The sequence below is a fragment of the Mustela nigripes genome, chromosome X, assembly GCF_022355385.1.
Source record: "Mustela nigripes isolate SB6536 chromosome X, MUSNIG.SB6536, whole genome shotgun sequence".
In the NCBI taxonomy this organism is placed as follows: Eukaryota; Metazoa; Chordata; class Mammalia; order Carnivora; family Mustelidae; genus Mustela; species Mustela nigripes.
Window position 1 is genome coordinate 39,644,792 of NC_081575.1, and position 22,764 is coordinate 39,667,555.

General features: G+C 44.6%; 1 protein-coding gene across 4 annotated transcripts in view; it reads right to left on the minus strand.

The window, feature by feature from the left end:
* MID2 (midline 2) overlaps positions 1–22,764 on the minus strand; it is a 95,065-nt gene that overhangs the window by 60,807 nt on the left and 11,494 nt on the right. For all 4 annotated transcript variants that reach the window (XM_059384720.1, XM_059384721.1, XM_059384722.1 and 1 more), the window contains exons 2-3: positions 20,230–20,945; positions 6,650–6,745 (exon numbers count right to left, since the gene is read on the minus strand). In XM_059384720.1, the coding sequence (XP_059240703.1) occupies positions 6,650–6,745; positions 20,230–20,889 (756 nt within the window). In that variant the 5' untranslated portion in view covers positions 20,890–20,945. The remainder of the gene's footprint in view (positions 1–6,649; positions 6,746–20,229; positions 20,946–22,764) is intronic.

Here is a 22,764-nt window from a genome sequence, read left to right on the forward strand (position 1 = left end):
ACACCCCTTACTCACTCCAAACCATCCTCACAATGGGCCAGGAACCACTGGGGATAGACAAGAAACATCAAGCAGTGTGTGCCTTGGCTTTATCAAAGGAAGCACAGCGGGGTGGTCAGAGACCCAGGCTCTGGAGCTAAAGCACCTGGATTCAGACCCCCACTCGGTTACCTCCTAGCAGCATGACCTTGTTAAATCACTTCGATCCCCCTATATCTCAATGTTTTACCTGTAAAGCAGGAGTAATAATAGTGTTTACCTCATTGAGTTGTTGGAAGGATGAAATAAGTTTCCATATATAAAGCACTTACTTGGAACATAGGAAATCTTCATTAAATGTTATTTATTATAGTCTGTACAAAGGCAATTTCTAAAATGTTGATTATTTCCACAAATGAATTATTTACTTCTGATATTTAAAATTTTTTAAGATTTTCTTTATTTGAGAGAGAGACAGAGTGAGCATGAGCATGAGACTAGCAGAAGGGCAGAAGGAGAGGGAGAAACAGACTCCCCCTTGAGCAGGGAGCCTGATGTGAGGGTTCCATCCCAGGACCCCAGGATCATGACCTGAGCTGAAGGCAGATGCTAAGCCAACTGAGCCTCAGGTGACCCTTAAATTTTTTTTAAAGATTTAGTTATTTTGAAAAAGGGAGAGCACACAGGTGGGAGGGGCAGCGTGATAGGGAGAGAGAAACTCAAGCAGATTCCTTGCTGAATGTAGAGCCTGGCATGGGGCTCGATCTTATGACCCTGATATCACAACCTAAGCCAAAACCAGGAGTCAGATATATAGCCAACTGAGCCACCCAACTGCCCCTCTGATATTTAAATTTTTAAAAGGTACACCATTCGTCAGTAATCTCATAAAAAGTTCCACACTCTCTACTTATCTCGGGAAGGTCAGCTTGTTGTTGAGCTGATCTGTCCTGGGCCTCCTTGTTCTCAACTTTCTCCATGGCTTTATGTGCCACTTAGGTTCTGATGAGTCCTAAGTCTTTCTCACTTCCCCAGACCTCTCTCCTGACCTCCAGATCCAGCCAGCCAGCTGCCTACTGAGCATTTCTTCCCTATCCAGCTCACAGTGCGACAAACCTCTTGTGTCTAGAAAGACCTCCAATTGTACTTCCTGACTTACTTAAAAGGCCACACATCCATTCAGCAACCCAAGCCAGAAACCTGGGGATCAGCCTACTATTCTCTCACCCTTTCACCCATCACATCTAACTGATCACCAAGTAATCCTGATACAGGAGTGTTTTAAATGTATCCTCTCCTCCCTAACGCTACTACCACACTACCTTAGGTTGGGCCTCAGTCCCTCCCTGCATCAGTAAAAGCCATGTAACTGGTCACTTTGCCATCATCACTTTTGATCTTTGACCCCTGTTCCACTGGGTGGGTGGGGGGGGGGGTGCTACAGCCAGAGCAATCCTGAAATGCAGGTCTTATCTGGTTATTCCCCTGCTTTAAATCCTTCCATGGCTCCCCAGAGTCTTCAGGACCAGGTTCAAATACCTACACAAAGCCAACAAGACCCTTCATTATGTAGGCCCTAGCAACTTCTTCACCTCTTGCAATGAATGAGTCTCCCCTCTCACATTCTAGCTTCACCAAGATGTGCCTTACACAGCTCTGTGTACTTGACCCTTCCGTGTGCTTCCATGGGGGGTCCCCTTCACCACCTAACCTCACTCTCGTTGGCAAAATTCTACCCTTATTTCAAGACAACTCTTTTTTTTAAAAATTTCCATTCTGCTGTCTTTCCTAAGTCCCTTGGACAGAGTGGGTGTTTCTTTCTCCATGCTAGCCTGTCATCTCGCACTTAGCTTCGTTGCAATAATTACCACTTCACATTGTATTTGACATTTTACCTGTCAGGTAAGTTCCCTCGAGTTGAGGACAGGGACTGTTTCCTATTTATCTCTACCCACCCAATGTCCGCCCAGGGCACAGCATACCATTTTCGCCCATACGGCAGGCTCCTTTATACCTCTCTGCTCTCTGTCTCCGTGGAGCGAGTCATTTATCTTTCCTCCCTAAACATTTGGCTAAAATGCATTTTATCTGTGAGATTTTCCCTGATTACACTGACTTCCCTCTCCTCACTCCTTCATTTCATCATGTCCTCAGGGCTTAGAGAAGACTCTTCCAACAAACAGATTTGTGCTTTAATGCTTTCCGATTCAATTCTTGCTCCTAGCTTGACCACTCTAAAAGGTTTAGGAAGCATCTGCTGAAATCATCCACAGAAGTGTGGTTTTAAAAATTAATTTCCGTTCAAACACCTATTTTTTTTTTTAATGCCTGGAGAAGCAGTCAGGCTTCTTGCCTTTCCCAAACCAAATACCCTGTCAGCGCACGATATGGGCAGAAAGGACAGAGAACACCGAGTCATCTACAGTGAGACTTCTGAAAGCAAATGAGGCGAAGACTGAACTAAGGGAAGCCACCCAGCTCCTTAAAAGGCTTCAGAAGGACCAGAAAGAAATTAATCTGCCCATGGGACTTCTAGAATGGACTGCTGAAAACAGATGCCACACAAAATATCCAAGAAGATGCTTTCGTCAGCTCGGTGCCCTGAAACTTACCCAGGAGACTAAAGAAGTAAAAATGGAAAGGCCACACTCCCTACACTGCGCGCTGCTTCCTAAATACTCCTCTTTTTTACTAGAAACTGTATTTTCCCCGAGCTAGACTCCAAAGTTCTTGGAGGCCAGTAACAGCATATGTTTCTTTTTTTTTTTTTTAAGATTTTATTTATTTATTTGACAGAGAGAAATCACAAGTAGATGGAGAGGCAGGCAGAGAGAGAGAGGGACGCAGGCTCTCTGCTGAGCAGAGAGCCCGATGCGGGACTCGATCCCAGGACTCTGAGATCATGACCTGAGCCGAAGGCAGCGGCTTAACCCACTGAGCCACCCAGGCGCCCCCAGCATATGTTTCTTTTATAGTTCCCAAGTTGCCCACCCCACTAAGTACGTAGTGTTGGCTCAAGAAATGCTTTGTTGTCCACTCACCCATCCCCAAGTACTTAACTATTTTTCTTCCCCTCAATATTTTCAGGAATGCTTGTTATTCACAAAAGAGCACAGTCTTGGAAGCCAAGAGGAAATATTCATCTGTTGGTATACATTTTCCCTTGGCTATGCATTAAACAGAGATTTCCTTTGGAAATGTAAACAAAGGATGCCTGATGAGAAAGGACAAAGAACTATATATAGAGATCAAGTGGCCAGAGTCTGGGGCGGGGCGGGGGGGGGGGGTCAAAGCATGGCCCTCCCTTAACCAATTTAAAGGAGTCTTCCTTCTGCTCCTGCCTCCTTCCCATGCTCTCTAGCCCCAACCAAAAAATAGTTTCCAACTGCCTATCCCCTGAATTCTGGAAGCTGAGCAGCAACTGGAACAGGCTGATTTACTAAGGAATTCAGCTAAAAAATCTGTGGTGATCTTAATCTCTGTTTCTGTAATAATAGGAAGACTGCAGCTTTGTTTACTTTCTGGGGAGAATAGAGAACAAGAAGAAAGAACCAGGAGAGAGGCAGTATTTACAGCCCCTTTATGAAAAGTCAATCTAAGACAAAAACATTTGCAGACAATAAGGAAGGGGAACAGGTTTGGCAGGAAAATAGCCTATTCCAGTTTTCTCAGAAGTGCCTTAGCTGGTCTCCTCCACCCCCGCCCAACGTGAAAGGCCTGGTTCACACTGTGAATAGAGTCTTTCCCTATAGACAAAGCTGCATTCGATAGAACGCCAAACACATAAACACGCGCCCGCGCGCGCGCGCGCGCGCGCGCGCGCACACACACACACACACACACACACATTCACATCACCCTTTAGTGTCTGGTTCTCATGACAGCCTGTCTCCTACTATTTATTTCATTGTGTAAAGTATTTAGAAGCATTTATGAAGTCTCAATTCACTTCTTTAACTGCATTTTTAATCCCGGGGCTTGTTCCAAAGCCTTCTGGACACACAGGCTCTGTGCTGAATGAGTATAATAAGTACCCTGGACTCACCCTATTATTATGGGGAAGTTTAGGGCACATCCCTAACCTTTCAGAAGGGATGATGTCATAGAACACAGCCATGCTCTTCCATAAACCATGTTGTGGGCTTCCTGTCAAAGACAGAATCCTAAACTGGAGGGCCTATGGAGTTAACTCCCCAAATACTCTCACCCTTGACGTTTAACATCGGATCTCGTGGTTCTTTGGCAACCGTCGGTTACCAATTTTATGCCATTGTCTCTATTGCCCGCACGTGTATATTCGTAGTGGGGTGGATTTGTACAGCATATAAGCCATCCAAAGGCAGATATCGTGCCCGCCCGTGCTATTTTCTTTGTACCTGGTACAAAGCCGTGCGTAAGCAAGTATTGGCAAAAGGTGACCTTTTGTGTGGCAGAGCAGACAGCGGCCTACGCAATGGATTTAACAAGCATCTCTAAGGGAGCCTCTTAAGCCCCTCCTTGGCTGGTTCATCGCAGGACTGCTCTTCCCTCCCATTTGGTTTGTACCTGGCAGCACTGCTGTCATCTCCTGCAAGGCTCGAGCCAGAGGACTGAGACATACCCTGTTACCTAGAGGGCCAGAATGAGTGCTCCTCTATTAACACAAGGATGCACTGTTTTATGAGACTAGCTCCTCCTTGCTGCTTGAAAAGAGTGGGGCCCTGAATACAAAGATCTGGTGGGTGCAGTGGGCGGGGAAGGGCTCTGTCTGGGTGAGGCTGGTCAGAGTGATCAACTTCCGGGGGGCAGGGGGGTGATAATACGTCAGAGAGGTCTCAGGGCAAATAAGCAATGAAAACAAACTGTTTACTTTGCTAATTTGACTACGACTTACACTATACTTAATAGTCTTTTTGATGAGAATGAGGAAGGTGATAATTATAATTTCTAACAACGTTTTATTCACTATTAGCTGTTACCCCACCCTCAGCCATGAGAATTCTAAGCCAAGGGATCCCTTATCTTGTCTCCGGCTTACAATACTTCCTTGTCTCTCCACCAGTGTGGGTTTCTTATACTGTAATCTGACAGCATAATCAGAAGCTTTGATAGAGTGGAACAGAGAGGGAGTCTGAGTAGCTAAAAAGCACTCTAAAATGCCTTCTGTTTTGTTTCTCCCCACGCAGTAAAGGATAAAATCAAAGACCAAAGAAGAGAATAAAAAATGTAGCTCACAGAATCATGACCCGTGAAATTTGGAAGACACACAGAAGGTCAGGGAGTCAGTTGAATCCCTTATTTTCACAGGTAAGGACCCTGAAGCAGAGTTGCTGGGTGACTTACTCAAATTCATATCACTGGTTAATGGCAGTGTCAAGACTGGAACCGTATTTTGTAACTTACATTCCAGAGTTCTTTCTTTCCATTCATTGGGCTTCTTCCTAACTGTCCTGCTACATTTCCACAATCTCGCCCCTGGTTTAACAGTGTCCTCTACCCCCTCCATATAGCAGCACTCTCCTCCACAAATGGAGTGTCCAGCAGGGATTAAATTGTTATGGTGCGCTCATCATCCAAGTACACCCTCCTTTAAGAAATGCAAGACCTGGGTATTGCACTGAGGAGGGCACGTGCTCTGATACGCACTGGGTATTATACTTAACTAATGAATCATTGAACACTGCATCAAGGACTAATTATGTACTATACAGTGGCTAACTGAGCAGAATTTTTAAAAATTAAAATTAATTAATTAATTTTTAAAAAAGAAATGCAAGACCTGAAGACCTCCAGTTAGGAGTGCTTACTTGTATAAGACAATTCTTTTTCTTACTAGAAGATTCTCACACTCCCTTAAGTAGAAATCCCTAGGTAGGATTTACCTTGAACCACCACATTTATCCATCATACAAGGAAGCTTAGAACTAGACCATGAGGTTGTAAATAGAATTAGAAATCTTTTCATCCAGGGGTGCCTGGGTGGCTCAGTGGGTTAAGCCGCTGCCTTCAGCTCGGGTCATGATCTCAGGGTCCTGGGATCGAGTCCCGCATCGGGCTCTCTGCTCAGCAGGGAGCCTGCTTCCTCCTCTCTCTCTGCCTGCCTCTCTGCCTACTTGAGATCTCTCTCTGTCAAATAAATAAATAAAATCTTAAAAAAAAAAAAGAAAGAAAGAAAGAAATCTTTTCATCCAATCACTGCCCAGGAAGAATGCTGTAACATTTTATCCGACCTGCTTTAGACTTGAAGCCTTACGGTTACCTCTTTAACAAAACCAACACAAAACCAAATGCTATAGCTGAGATCCCGTGCTCTTGAGAAAGAGAGAGAAATAACACCTTTCTTTCATTACATCCACTGAACTGATGAAAAGACTGACTCCTCTTGTAAGCTCTGCACTTTGATGTCGCCCTGACGTAGGTAACAGGTTTCGAAAACCTTAGACTGGTATGACACTTTACAATTCACAGACAGCTTGAACAGAGAGAGCATTTGTTGATGACAAGAGCAAGTGGGATGGTGATGAGTGAGGACCAAGTAAGGTCCCATTCCTAAGGGAATGAGACTTCCCAGAACTATCATTGAGCCCTTCACTCCAAATGGCTGAGCTACACTCTTGAAAAAACTCAAGTATACCCCAAGGATCACCTGATCTGGTCCCCTGAAAGAATCACAAAAGTTTCCATTACATACCTCAACTTGCTGGCAGATCTGTATTAGTTTGGCCATTTGATTTTCTAGTTCACTGTTGCGCTTAACCAGGTTGGTGAGGTTCATCTCCAGAGTTTGCTGCCATCGATGAGAGTAGGAAGCCAGAGGGAAACAGGGAAGAGGGGAAAAAATAGGAAACGTTCAGTGAGCTTGAGAACCAATATTAATGTGGAGATCATTCAGTCGGTTGACAAAGAGTCAACCGACTCATTTCAAAGAGACACTGAGCACTTGCTGTGGGCCAAGCACTCTCCTAGGTGCTAATTCATAACACTGTGCATTTGCTCCAGGCTCTCATTATTACAGGAAAGATAACATTGATGACTTCGTGGATGTAGGAATTTAATGATATTAAGACAACTTTATGTTTTCTACAAGATTTTTACCTTTTTAAAGTATTTCATAGTATTTCATTTTGCCTTTACAGTAACCCAGGGGCATAAGGAGAAGAGGTATTATCCTCTCTTTTACAGATGAGGAGACTAAGGGAACTCTGTTGAACAAACAGTACTTGCAAACACTATGCTAGGCAATTTCATCTAATAACAATAACAGTCCATGAGGTAGGATACATTAGCATTGAGGACTGAGCTTCAGAATGGGGGCAAAGTGTTCTTTGCTGTCCTGTAATTAGTAGATGACAAAGCTGGGACTAGAACCCAGTTCTCTAGCCTTGGTCACGGCTTTGTCCCAGTATTCATGACTTTTTTCTTATTTTTTTTTCCCTTGGAAACATTTGAGATTTATCAGTAGGTTCCTTCAGGAAAAAAAAAAAGATGGTATTTTAACAGTGAGATTCATCAAAATCGAACATTGTATCTCACAGCTTCCCTCCTTTGGCCCTAAGGAATAGCCCCTGGAGATGACAGACTTCAAAACTTGATGCCTGGTGTATCAAGGTAGGACACCCATTGCTTAGGATTGCTTACTGGGACATAGATCCTTTCACTATATTCCAAGCACTTTGCAAATCTCTTTCAAATAACAGAAGTACAACAGTACTCAGAACTCTTAGTGTATTTTCCGTTGAGCAAGCTACTCCCTCCCATTCCTTATGTGGAAAAAAAAAAAAACAACAACAACAACAGAATGTTAGTCACTCTAGGTTGATAATGGGCTTTTATATTCCTTCTCATTCCCAAGTCTTCGGCTCTGGTGGCTGCTTCTCCTCTAGAACCAGTCCCCAAATCCACTTCTCTCTTACTCACCACCCCAACACCCCCACAAAGTCTGTTCCAAATGTAATACCCCATCTTCTTGGCCCTTATTCTGCGAACATTCCGTCCCTCAGTTGTGTACACTGCTTTGTTGCTGTCTCCGTAGCGCAAAGTCCATGTTTTTTGATAGGAGGGAATGGGGGGGGGGGGCAAAGGGAAGTGGGGGAACAGGGAGAGGACTCGTGTACTTGGCCCCTTTCTTGTCCACTAAGTAGCTGTGTGTGGCTCCTCAGTATTCTTGGCACTGGCCCATGAGTCCATCCCAGACAATGTATTCCCATAGACATATGTATTTCTAAGATGGGCGGTCTGATCTCCCTTGTTCTCAAACTGGATTATGAGAACCAGCTTAATCTTTGCTTCCCTTCTTGCCAGATCTCCCTTGGTCTCTTTGGCTTTATTCCCATGGAAGTGATTTTTCCCCATTTATTCCACTGTTCTTGGCTTGGGCACAGGGTCTCCCCTGGCTTCTTTAACTCCCCAACCATCTCCAACCGTGGCCTTCTCCTTAGCAAGGTTAAGCCAAGTGAAGAAGGGAGAAAGAAGGGCAGCGACTGTTGATTTGGACACACTCTCTAAGCTAAGGAGATGTCATGAGATAAAAAAAAAAAAAAAAAGAAATGGCAGAAGTTCAGAGATTGAATACAACAAAAGATAATGAGCACCTGCTCTGGTGAGGGGGCAGGGAATTCCAAGAGAAAGAGGAGGGGAAGCAAAGGTGGGTCTTGAAGGACAAGGGGGGTTTTAACAAACAGAGATAGAGGAGGACGGAATGTTCTATGCACAAGGAATAACCTGAGTGAAAGAGAATAAAGTATAAAGACGGGCTCAGGGAAGAGAAGTTGAATTTGGCTAGAACAGAGGGTACAAGCGAGAGGGGAGCAAGGCTGGAAATGCAGCTGGAGGTCCTGTTTTGAAGGTCTCAAACGCCTAGGTAGGGAGTTTATACCTATTTTTATTTTCTAGCAGTGGGGACTTGCCAAAGCCTTTGGAGCAAGACAATGGCATAATCTGGGCCACATTTATGAACTCAACCTACCAGCAATAATGTGGGGCAGACTGAAACAGGAGAGCCTAGGGGCAGGGACACTGGCTAAGAGGAAGCTGTCATGTTCAAGGCAGTTGGTACTGCAGGTCTGGGCCAAGCTGAGAGGATGATCGAGAGAAACACGTTTCGAGAAAGGACTTGTCACTGTCCACTACGCAGAGGACAAGAAATAGGAGGACGAAGTAAAAGCAGTTGGATTTGGTAATTACAAGTCACCAGTGACCCCTGAAAAAGGCGTTTCAGTGGGGTTTGGAAGCAAATGCTAAAAGGAACAGAGGCAGGGAGTCCCTCAGTAGTGACGACGTGGAGGTGGCAAGTGTGGACTTCTCTTCAAAAATCTGGCTGCGGGGGGGCACCTGGGTGGCTCAGTGGGTTAAAGCCTCTGCCTTCAGCTCAGGTCATGGTCTTGGGGTCCTGGGATTGGGCCCCACGTTGGGCTCTCTGCTCGGCGGGGAGCCTGCTTCCCCTTCTCTCTATGCCTGCCTCTCTGCCTACTTGTGATCTCTCTTTGTCAAAATAGATAAATAAAATTTTTTTAAAAATCTGGCTGGGGCTGGGTGGGGTGTTAAGACAGATCTACATAGTTCAATAAAACGATCCAGCTTAGGATAGACAATGGGCATTGGCAATGGGCCCCATGAGTTTAAGACTTCTACTAGCACAAAGGTCCAGATTCCCAGATCAGTGGAAACCCCATGTCTCACCATTGACGATATGGACAGAGAAGGTAGAGATGATGTAGGCTGATAAACTCTGAGTAGACACAGCATTAGAAATCTGCGTTTCAAACTGTAATGCATTTCCATTCAAGCACAGGATTCCATGGGGAAAATGTTTTCTAACAAGTCCATGCAACCTGTTGCAACACTTGTCGTGAAACTAATAGCCTATACATAATTCATAGCGCTGAGCAGGACTAAAGGTCCCTGCTGTGTGTTCCTCATTTATGGCCCAGCACCAAAACTCGCAGCTTCTGTAAAGCCACCGAAAATGAAAATTAGGGCTGAACCCATAATTTGGGGTCTGGTTTGACTATGGACCTTGGGGTTACCGTCACAATATGGCAAATGCTTCTTTTGCTCGGGTCCCCTAGCAATTTGCAGAAAGCCAGCCCATTTTAACACGGCAGAACGAGAACTGACAAGATGACTCTAATTTCAACCTTACTTCATTAATATGAAAATTCTTGGAAAAATAAATCTCTGGCTAATGAAAACACCATCTGTTGATGGCTTTTTGCCACTGTTTTCTTACATTACAAGACATAATTTGAGGAAAACCCCGAACATTTACTTACTCACTTCCTCTTCATTTGCAAGGAATGAAAGCCTCCTCTCAAACTGGAATTGATTCTCAATAATGAACATATGCAAAGGGAAGCGGAGAATTGCTGCAATTATGCATTCCGTTTCCTCACTCTTCCTTATCATGCCTGGCACTGGCGAATCATTTAGAACTAGAAATTCGGGGCCACTGTAGGCTCGAACGATTGCATTGATTTGGCCAAGTAATTCTCTTGCCTGTGCTCTGGCTAAGTAGACCAAGAGAACACATGTACGTATGTGTCTGTGTGTCAGTGTGTGTGTGTACACAGTCTGCTTATAGAAAATTAAACGCATCTTTTTGTTGTTGTGTTGCTGTGGTTTGGTTCTGAAACACGGGTTTGTTTTGTTCTTCTCTTGCGTCGTCCAGTGAATCCCTGGGCCAGGGTCCCTCTGTCCAAGCCTCATTAGCGTAGCTTTCTCAGAACAGCTGAAAACAGGACAAAGAGACAGCCAGAGTGGCAGGGGAGATTGGAATAGAGATATATGCCCAGAGGAAACAGGGAGGGGGGGATGGGGGGGGGGGGGGGGGAACTGGAGGTTGGCAGGGAAGCAGGATGAAGCTCCCATTTCCTGCCTCAGGAGGTTACCTCTGGGTCCTTCTGTGCTTCCCCTGTGTGAGGGTCAGAGAAGCCATTTGCACCGCGACACTGAGACCCTAGTCACCTCCAGATGACAACACCGTTACAGCTTCCATGGAATTGTACACGGGTCCTAGCAATGTAACCAAGGTTTTAAAAGGCCCAAGAGAGCTAAACTGATGGTCCACACCCATTCCGGTTTTTCATCCGAGTTCCACTGCAGTTGTATCAGGTAGACTTGGCCTGTTTGGGCTCAGTTCTACCCTTCACAAAAAGGAGAATGCTGGCCATTTCTGAGATACCAGGCATGGCCTAGTCTTCCAGACAGCATCCCATAAAAAGAAATGGCTTCTTTAACCCTCTCAAATAATTGCTGGTGTGTTTGTTTTTTAAGATTTTTTAATTTATTCATCTGAGAGAGAGAGAGAGAGAAAGCAAGAGCACAAACATGGGGGAGGGGCAGAGGGAGAAGCAGATTCCCCGCTGAGCAGGGAGCCCCATGCAGGGATTCAATCCCCAGACCCCAGGGACTGTGACCTGAACAAAAGGCAGAGGTTTTGCCAACTGAGCCACCCAGGTGCCCCAATTGCTGGTTTTTATTATTTTTTTCCATGTCTCTAGACACAGGTGGTTTCAGATAACTTTCTCATTGGCTCCCTCAAGAAACCAAGCTATCCGTCAAAACATTGCCTCGTCATTAAAGCTAGAGGTTCCCCTGACGGCACACGCTCTCGACCACTATTGCCACCTCTCGTGCTCCATGAAGGCACGTGTATTCACACATAGGTGAGCACACTGACACACCCCTACCTGACACCACTCGTCTTGAAGCCTAAAAAGGGGTGACGTCTGCCTGTACTATTTAAACCTGTCAAAGTGCCACCAAATGCATGCAAACTCTTTTGCTCTCTAAAAAGCACTAGAGAGCAGTATTTAAATCTACACAAGTTCCCAATTGTTTTGATGTGGGAATTGACCTTTGGGGGATTCAGGAAGAGAAGAGAAGGGAAGAAAGGCCAATATACCCCAAACCTTGAGCCTTCCCAACTCACAGAAGACAGCTTCATCTTTAAAAATGATCTGAGCCAGTGACCCCATTACTATTTCTCGACATGCTCTTTTTTTCTGACATGCTATCTGCTCACTGATGTTCCTAGCTCTTCCAAAAGCCAGTAACCAAAAATCTTAGCACACTTTTGGGGTCACATTCTGCTTTCCTTTTTTAACTGCTTTTCTTAAAATACTTACTTTGCTTTTGCTTCAGTCTGTCACTTTATGTATCAATTACATATGGCCTTTCAACAGCAGAACACACCATCTGGTCTAACAACTGAAGCCCACACCCTTCTGCCAGAATGTGTTCCTTCCCCAAACATTTATTTGCTGTTGTATAGACACGGGCTATGTCCCAAAATGAGATACAGGTGATATACTGGATCCACAAGGTCTACGCTACTCGAAGTTCATTAGAGAATAGCCAGACTGGTCCTCAAGCCAGGTGAGCCAGGTGGCCATCTCTCTTCTTTCCGGAATGTTCTGACACCATTCCACAAACACCCATGCCTCCCCTAGTGCCCTTATCAGGAATGCTACACAAACCATCCTGTGTTTTTTTTGTGTGTTTTTGTTTTCCCCTCTCCTCAGGGGCATTGCATGGTTAAATCTCTAGCTTAAATGTGTAAATTTTTATTTGGACCTTCTAAAAAAAAACCTGTATTAAAAACCTAAATCCAGGGACGCCTGGGTGGCTCAGTTGGTTAAGCAGCTGCCTCCAGCTCAGGTCATGATCCCAGCGTCCTGGGATCGAGTCCCACATCGGGCTCCTTGCTCAGCAGGGAGCCTGCTTCTCCCTCTGCCTCTGCCTGCCATTCTGTCTGCCTGTGCTCGCTCTCTTCCCCCCTCTCTCTCTGATAAATAAATAAAATTAAAAAAAAAAAAACCTAAATCCAGTTGTATTATTTGGGTAACAGAATAGTGAGCCAAAGCCGACTCTCCTTTTCTGGAGTCCTCAATGTTGTATTTTACTTGAGCTATTCCTCTTCAGTTCCCGCCTCTTGCGCACACCCTCTCCTTCCTCTTTCACACACTCTTCCTTCGTGTCTCCATTCTAGACCCTGACTGTGCCACAAGGCTCAATCCTGGGCCCTCACTCAGCTCACCACTGAATGACTCTGCCTCCACGCTGAAGGCACTCAGTCTACATCTCTAGCCCTGATCTTTCAACCACCACAAAGGCCTGAATTTCAACTCCTTCTAGAACATTTGCCCTTGCAGTTCTGAGAGTACCATGTTTTCCCTCCTCCAGATATTTGAGCAAACTATTTTCTTTCTGCTAGAGCACTTCCTGCCCCTTACTCCATCCCTGTTCCCCAACTGGGCATCCAAAAACCCTCCCAAAGCCTCTTCTGACGGATGTCCCTCCCATGCAGATTTCTCTCAATCCCTTGTGCTTCCATTGTCATAGAACCCACCACAGTGTCTTGTAACTGTGTCCTTGACTATCATTCTCCCCACACTGAGCTGAAAACTCCACCAGGGTTGGGCCTGAGCTCTTTTATCAATATAACCCCAACATCCCTTCTGGTACTTGGCATCTAATAGGTGTTCAGTAAACGTTTGATGAATGAATGAATGCTGAATGACCCATGATTATAACAAACTCAAGGCTAAAGTCAAATCATCCCACCCAAACTGTTAGCCCCTTCCAAATTTCCCTACTTCTATCCCCAGTACCACTACTCTTCAAGTCATCTCCTATTCCAAAATCATTTTTTTTTAAGATTTTATTTATTTATTTGACAGAGAGAGATCACAAGTAGGCAGAGAGGCAGGCAGAGAGAGAGAGGAGGAAGCAGGCTCCCTGCTGAGCAGAGAGCCTGATGCGGGACTCGATCCCAGGACTCTGAGATCATGACCTGAGCCGAAGGCAGCGGCTTAACCCACTGAGCCACCCAGGCGCCCCCAAAATCATTTTTTAACTCTTTCTCTCCAACATCTGTAACCATAGAGTCAGCCATTCACCAAGTCCCATCCATCGTTCTTCACAGTCTCCAGTTTGACCCTTCTCTCTAACAAACTCATTCATGATTCCCTGCTTTGAGCTCCATGACTCCCTTTCCCTGAGTCCCTTTGCACTTCCTACCATCCTGCACACACCTCTGTCATGGCACTTACCATACTGCTTTGGAATGTTTGATATACTTATCTGTCTCTCTTACCACGTTCAAAACTCTGCAGGGCAGTGACTGTGCCTGATTTCCTGTGTCCCCAGCTCCTACCGCTATGACTTGACCAGTGTTCAGTAAACAAAGTGAGTGCTCATGAATTGTTTGTTAAATGAATGAATGACTCCTTGGCCTTGATCCCTGGTGCTACAGTTTAAGCTACTATCTGTCCTGTCTTCAGGGGAGATAAAGAACAAGACATTACCTCATTACATCAACCATTCGAGAACTTGCGTGTCATTATCACATTTCCCCCCTTTCAACTTTGCTTCTTTGGGCTTAGTAATTCTTCTTTCCTTCATCTTTCCTCACCTATATTATACTTCTGGAATATGTTCCTTTTCCCAATAAGAATAGACAGGATTTTCATCCACCTAGGAAGCAATCTCTAAGTCAACATTTTGTAAATTGTGCTCGGACTGACAACTATTAGCTCCTTGCAGATGGTGGTGAGAAGAAGACTTGGAACAAGAGAAACGACAAAAACAGAGAGATGGCAGCACAGATAATAGGAGTATCCACTTGCTAAGCCTGCTTTCAAACCAATTAAAAAAAAAAATAGAAAACATCTTCTGACACATTAATACTATGTGAGAACACAGCCAGAGACTCCATATAATTATTCGATGGAAAAAAAAAAAAAAACAGGAGTTCAGATAAGTCTTAGCACACAGTTCGAGCAGAGATGGAATTAAAAGCATTTTACCTCCCACCCCCACAAAATGAGTAGAGATTTGATACATATTAAAGTAGTGGGGAGCACGTTGTAGAAAGAGCATAGAGAAGCCAGATCCAGAAGCAAGAGTGACCCTATGATCATGAGCTGAAGGCTAGTTTAGCTAGTTTAGAAACTGCATGCCAGATATTAATTACCCTCAACCCCATACTTATGTGTCCACCACCATATCATAGAGAGTGCCAATCTGGACCCAAACACTTCGTTTATATGATATTTTGCTACTGTGGTTCAATACCTAAGCGGGTGAAATGGAGAAGTAACTTTTTCTGCTCCCTCACCTATAGTAACCCAGCCTGGCTTCACTGAAGCTTCTCATCATGAGAATTTATGACATGGCTCATTTATTAGGGAGATCTTAGTCTCAGGATAGATTATACTGAGGCCATGACCCTTCTTAGGAAGACCATGCTCACGGCCTTATGCTCATGGCATCCTCATACCCAACCTCTCTATAGATACGCCCACAGAAGATGAACACAGACGCTCTCTCCTCCTCACACACAGTGAAACACATAGACAAACAAACAGAGGCATTCTCAGCCGCTTAGCCACGCAGAAATACACACACTCATATATGGTGACACATACCTATGTATGCAAATATACTTCCTCTCAACCCAGGCTTTCATAAAGAGCTTTCTTTCTTTCTCTCATATTAATAGTCATGCTGGTTCTGAAACAGTCAAATGCCCAGTGGTAGATAAGTTGAGAGGGTATCTGTCTTGGCAGACAGAAGTGGGTGTCGAGTGGGTGAGCAGACAAATGACTGGGAGAAGGTGGTGGCTGAGTGAGAATGGGTGGGTGGATGACAGAGTGACTGAGTAAGAAGAAAGGCAAGTAATCAACTCTGATAAGATTCTAGAATATCATATTTTCCAACCTTTTAACTCTTGTTGTGACTTTCCTTTGAACATTCTCCAAGTCTCATATCTCCCTTCTCTTTGTCTAGCGATCTTTAGCTCTCTCTGTCTCAGCCTCTCTTTCCGTGTGGATGGGGGGGTGAGTGTGTGTGTGTGTGTGTGTGTGTGCACGTGCACACACACACACGTGCACACCTTACTTTCCCATAACAAAAAGCTTACTCTGGTGCCAAGTAATATTTTATAACAACAAGATCCCTGATATGTAAATGTAACTGCATTTAAGAATTATTTGTAGTAATGAATTTGTGGAAATGTAATGAAAAAAAGAAAATGTGCTTGTTTATTCCTTTCAGGAAATTCCTCTATTCCCTCTGGTTTTCATCAGCTATATTTTTGGCAGGCTATGGACATGGAAATGTGAAGACATCACTCTCAAAGAGAATTATAATAATCGCATCTGATTTATACAGATGTCACCATAGGGTTAGGCAGTTGGAAAATCCAGCAATCCAAATGAATAGGCACTTAAAATAAGGACATGCCATACATTTGCAAACACTCAGTTTTTTTTTAACATTATCAGTAGTCCATGGGAGATTTTTTTTCCAGACCTCTGAAGTAGTCACAATGGCAAGACAGATTGATATGTTACAAGATGAGAGCTAAAGCAAGCGATAGACGCCAGTGGTATACTTCCCGCAGATCTGTTATAAAGATTCCATTCACTTGGATGCCTTGAGCATATACTGTGTATGCAAGGCACGAAGGAGGATACTGAAGAAATAAAAGACATTGTGCCTGGCCTCAAAGAATTCATGGGATAGTTGGGGTGTTTTAGAGTGGACCTTATGGGGTTTTAGCTGGGGACTAAAGAATGAGTAGGACTCCTAAGAGGGTCAAGAAAAGAGCACGGGTCAAAGTTAGGAGTCACCCAAAAGAAGGAGTGGTGTGTTCAGGAGACGGTTAGGAGGCTAGTCTGGGCAGATGAAGGTAGCATGTCTGAGAGTGGTAGCGGGGTAAGACAGATGGGCAGCACACGAATCAAGTCGTACAGGATTTAGAATGTGGAGTTGAGCTCTGTCATCAATACAGACCATTGAAATGTGACCTCTTTTTATAAAGCCAACACTTATGAATGCAACAGTATCGATCTCTTTGAAGGAGAGAAACTCGTGGGCCGATGAAAACTCTTTAACATGTGAAGCATTTTTATAGAAATGCAGCAAAATATCACAAGTTAAGAATATATATTGGGATCGGGGCGCCTGGGTGGCTCAGTGGGTTAAGCCTCTGCTTTGGGCTCAGGTCAGATCTCAGGGTCCTGAGATCAAGCCCGCCTCGCCTTGGGCTCTCTGCTCGGCAGGGAGCCTGCTTCCTCCCCCCCCCCCCCCGCCCACCCCACCCCCGCCCGCCTCCTCTCCGCCTACTTGTGCTCTCTTTCTGTCAAATAAATAAATTAAATCTTTTTAAAAAAAGAATATATATTGGGACTAGCTCATGGAAAGAGAAGGGACAGAGGAAATAATGACTCTGATAGGCCTTTCTACTGTGAAGAAAATTATTCTTTGGAATTGAAGAATTAATTGAACCACTAGTGGCCTTCGGAAAGACATGTAGTTAGAATGGACAACTAAATAGGGATAATAAACCATAGTAAGTATCCCAAACCCTGTCATCCAGTTTGAGCACATGTTAAGAAGATAGGCTGGCTTCTGGTTATTCTGACCTTTCATCTTATAACATACCAGTGTGTTTATTCTTTATTGAGCAAATAAATACTAGAAACCACTAATCCTACTCAGGGAGGTTAGTACAGAAAGGGTAGTTATCAAGGTCAACGGGGAAGTTCCAGAACCAAAAAGAACAAATAAACACCATTTCACTCACTGGTCGGAAAGTAAAACCCGTAAGTATATGTAGTATCCTCCTTCCCCTTCTCCTGTAGGACTGTCATGCTCTCTCAGGGCCAATGGAGTAAAAGCCCCAGGCCATCTCCCCCATAGCTTCTGACAATCCGTTTTCCCCTTTCTCCCTGGGGAAGAATCTGGCAGGTTAAGGGGATAATCCTAAATGCTTTTAAATTGAAATGAACCCAAAGAAGTAAGAATACTGAGACACTAAAAGTCAGACCTCCTCTCTGCTTCATGTGGAGAACTCATAGCCTTTACACCAAAGTGATTCCCCACACATCCAACACACACACGCACGCACACACATACACTCACACACACTCTCTCCCGCCCCAAAGTCCAAGATGTTCCAGACAACATAACAAACCACGCGGTTGGGAATGATTCATATGTTTCCACTCTCGGTCCAAAAATGAGCCAAAAAAAAAGTTTCCACTTAATTTATAATCAGAATTTTCTGCACGTTTCCTAAAAAAATTAAAGGGGAACAATTCAAAAATCTGGCCTTTCTTTCTCCAAAGATTACTGATTAGTTACAGACCAAAGTATCTTTCGGTAAAATACTTTTGTGCTCCAACCAGCCCCGGAGACTAGGGCTATGGCTGTGTGGTGCCAAATAGCTAATCAATCATCCAGTGTTTTCGTGTTTTCGGATGTTTTCAAAAAGCTGGTGTTCTGCAGATACAGGCTTATTCTATCCAGTCTTTTGTTATCTCCATCGTACATATGGATACAGAGTTTTCTGTTTGGAGTGTTTCTCAAGGCCAATGCCTTATTATAGTTCCAACACCTGCAAATATTTGGCAGAAACTGCTCCATCCTCTCCATATCCCCCCCTTCCTGCAGCCCCACCCCCACCTCTTGCCATTACGAAGCTGTACGTTTCTACAGTATGTCCTTTCCTTGATGCTGATAATCGTTTATCAGTGACCCATGAAATGTGCAATTGCCAGAGCATAAAGTTAAGTTGCAAATCACATTTCATGGGCAAAACTTAGGTCCAAAACAAAACGGCGGCAGGCCACAGCAGAAAGGATACTTAACGTGGGGTCTAAAAGCCGAGTTCCCATTCCAATTCTGTGACTCTGACCGAATCACTTAACCTCGCCAGGTCTTAGTTCATACCACGTTACAGTGTGAGGCTTCAGCTAGAACAAGTGCAGGGCCTAGCGTATTAGGCATCTAAGAACTGAAATCAATGAGCTTATTCCTCGCTATAGTTTGGAAGGGAATGAGAATATCACCCTTGAGTGAAATCCACAGAAAAGTGCTGAATTTCATACAAATTTGTAAATATTTGGTATAAATAAAAATCGAAGGTGGCACAAACCATTGTCAGCGTGACTACTTCTCAATACTGCTTGCAACAAGTTACGGGAAAGGAAAATATATCCTATTCAGAGTATTGCTTCCATCGCCAACCATGAAACTTTTAGGTAAGTTACCAGGACTTGTTCAGGACATGGCAAAAGGGTCTATCTGGGTCTTCCTTCCAGCTTGGCTTCTATATCCAGGCCCTGTTTGGGGGTGGTCATCTTGTCAGTCATTTAAACATTTATTTTTCCTGGAATTTCTGCTAAATAGCTCCCTTCGTAAGAGCAGTTAAGCCACACAGCGGGCAGGCAACGGGAAGAAAACAATTTGCCGGAGCTGACATGTGTTAACATCAAAGTGAGGCAATAGGGTTTTATAAAATAGGCACTTAGTCTTGTGCATAAATACTATGCGGCATGACAACTTCGGAAAACTCTGTCCACAGAACACAAATTAAAGACTGGGAACTTCCAAGGCAGGGACTGCGACCAAGGGCTTCAGTCTGCAACCCACAAAAACGAGCACAGGCACAAAATCGGATACTGGATTCAAGATTTATTGCCTTCAGTTTAAAGTTTTAGTTCAGACATTGGATTATCCCTCCTGACTTCTAGTAAACTAAAATTCCTTTTTTTAATTTTTGGTCCGCTGTTCTGCTCTGGGTTTGGTTGTTTTTTTTTTTTGTTTTTTTTTTTTGGTTTTGTTTTGTTTTGTTTTGCTTTTTAAGGCAGGCTTAGAATGAGCCCCAGTTAAGGGCTTGAGGGCAATTAGTAGCAGGCAGCCAATGCCAGGCCTTTGTTTCTTTAGCACACTGAGCGGGCTAACACAGACTCTACTGTCCTCCACACAAATCTCCCGCCTACATAGAGACACACTCAGACACCTCCACAGAGACACGCCCAGCTTTCCCATTGCTCTCCCCATAGCTGTGCATATCAGCACATATGCTAATTATAGTACACCTACACAGGTACTCACATACTTAAAAGAAGAGGTGGAAAGATCATGACAAAGATATGTAGTGTGCCATGTATCACTGACAGAGGAGAGAGGGACTCGTTTCCCTGGATGGGCTACTGGAGTGGCACACAGGGCCAAGGGCTTAACTCATCCAGACCAGAACTGGCCAGAGGTGAAGGAATGAAAGCAGGTTTATGCAACTGACAAAACAGGTTCCAGTGAGAGCTTGCAAGTGGGTAGGCTATTCCTCACGAGAGCACCTTGGGAGTTAATGGACTTGTCACCTAGGCAAGGTGGCCCGAGCTTTGTTAGGGAAGTCACTAACTGTACGGCTACGTATAAAAGAGACCAAGCTGTGTAAGGGATATTTCCCAGATCCCTTACCTTGAGTTTCTCAAATCGGTCATTCAGGGACGCGACCTGATGGTCTCGGTGACGTCCCACCAGTTTGCATAAGGCACAAATCAATTGGTCATCGGACACACAATACATGTTCACTTTCTCATTCTCATGGTCCAAGCAGGTGATCCCTCGGAGATGCGTGTCGGGCACTGGTTCCACCAGGCGGTGGCTGGTGAAAGGTTTCTTGTTGGGGTGTGTGGCCCGCAGGCAACGGTCACAGTAGGAGACCTCACAGGTGATGCATGTTTTCACTGCATCCCTTGGCGGGTCCTGCTCGCAGAACTGGCAAGCAATTCGCTCACTCGACATGGCCGTGCTGGGCCTATAAGTCCTCTCCCGGCGGCTCTCACTTGGGGAATTGGGCCCACTGACGGAAGCCTTCTGGAAGCGATCGATGATGTTCTGCAAAGTCACATTCCTCTTGAGGCCATCCAGGCCCCGGTGGTTCAGCGAGATAACATACCTGCACGTAGGACACTGGAAAGCAGTAATGGGTTCAATGGATTCACCAGAGCTGCAGCTCGAGACCAGGATGCGGTGGGCACAGCTGAAGCAGAGGCTGTGGGCACAGGGGAGCAGCAGGGGGTCCTCGAACAACTCCAGGCAGATTGGACAGGTCAATTCGGACTCCAGTGTTTCCATCTTTAGTGAAAATAATCCTGCTGGGGCATTAAGAACCACAGAGGCTGGGCTTTCACCTGCAAGGAATACAAAGCAGGAGTCACTAAGCGTCTCCAAAGGAAACGTGGATAGAGCGTTGGTTCCACGCTCACCAGCGGTGACTCGGCGCGCTGGATTCCCCGAGCGATGCTGGAGCAAGAGGAAAGCCAGCTGGAAATTAATCAAAAAGCCTTTTGCCCCCTGCTTCAAGCCTTGCTTTCGACAAATGCCCGAGTTTAGGCTTCTGTGCTAATAAATAGAACTGTGTGGCCACTTCTGAATCCTGGTTGACTGGTTAAGACTACTTTCCAGCTCACAATAACGGCGCGGGGCCATCCCTCACATATCATCCACTGGCATCTCTGGTCCTGGACTATGATGAGCCTGAGGCCTTGCGAAATTCTCCATCCCCATTTTCCAGTACCGTTTTGTATTTTATGTCAAGCAAGCTTTGCACCCCGTCAAGCTCAATGACAAGGGACTGTGACTTTGCAACTTACTCATCAGTAGCTGCGGATCAATAATGAAGATGCATTATCTTGTGGTTTTGGCTGGGTTTTATTAGTACACACCCACTGAGCGGGCACAGGCCTGCTACAAAGCGCACCTCCCTATGTGTGTTTTCAGACATCCTAAAACGTAACAAGATGCAAACCAACACCCAGATACAAATTAGCAAGGCGAGGGGCCAGAAATTTTCAGATCTGGTAACTTTCACTTTGGTAGGTGCCACCAGAGAGTAAAAGAAGTCACCCAATTAACATGAAACTAATCTCTTGGTCAATCTCTCTCTTCTTCCACAGACATTCCTGAGCTGAACATAATAGATACTGCCAAGGGTCCTCTGTTAATTAAAATCAACACACAGAAATGTTCTAAGCTAGACCTAACTGGGGAAAAATATGTCTTAACAACAGAAAATGTTAATCCTATTTATAGAAAAGAGAAAAAGCTGTCTTTGGCTTTTGAATAACTTTTGTTCATCAGCTCACTATCATTGGAGACCTTCACCAAGGCCTAAAATTTCGATTCTGCCACTAAGTATAACAGATCCATCTTTAAAAGCTGTTTCTAAATCAAACCTTTAAGCGTGCACTAAACTAACTAGCTATCTAATGGAAATCTATAGGAAAGCAGGCTGTAAAAGTAGAGTCTTTTTTCTTTTTTTATTCTTTTTTTTAAAGATTTTATTTATTTATTTGATAGAGAGAGATCACAAGTAAGCAGAGAGGCAGGCAGAAAGAGAGAGAGAGGAGGAAGCAGGCTCCCCGCTGAGCAGAGAGCCCGATGCGGGACTCGATCCCAGGACCCTGAGATCATGACCTGAGCCGAAGGCAGCGGCTTAACCCACTGAGCCACCCAGGCACCCCAAGAGTCTTTTTTCTAAAACAGCCACTCTCGGTTTGGTAAGTTCAGACGTTTGTATGACCACTTTCGTTCAAACATGAGACATGTGGTCAGTCTTAGTTTATGATTTACAAGGGATTCTAAATTGTTGGCTGGCCGTATGTGACTTATAGTCTCTATCAGCACTCACCTATAGAGAGGAAAAGGTAAAACAATTACAATATGCATATATCACAGAATCCTAAAATTGGAAGAGACTCTGGAGTTGATGGATTCCAACTTTTGCTCCAGGCAGGAATATACCCTTTGATAGCTCCACTGCTCAAATTCAACATGTCCATAAATGGACTTGCTATTTATGTGACCCCTCCACCCACCCCTCCATCCCCACCACAAAAACCCCAAACACTTGCTCTTCTTCCAGTCTTCCCTATCAGGTGAATATCAGCATCCATGCCTACAAACCTAGGAGTTCGCGCATTGACATGTTTATCGCCACAGCCATTGGTG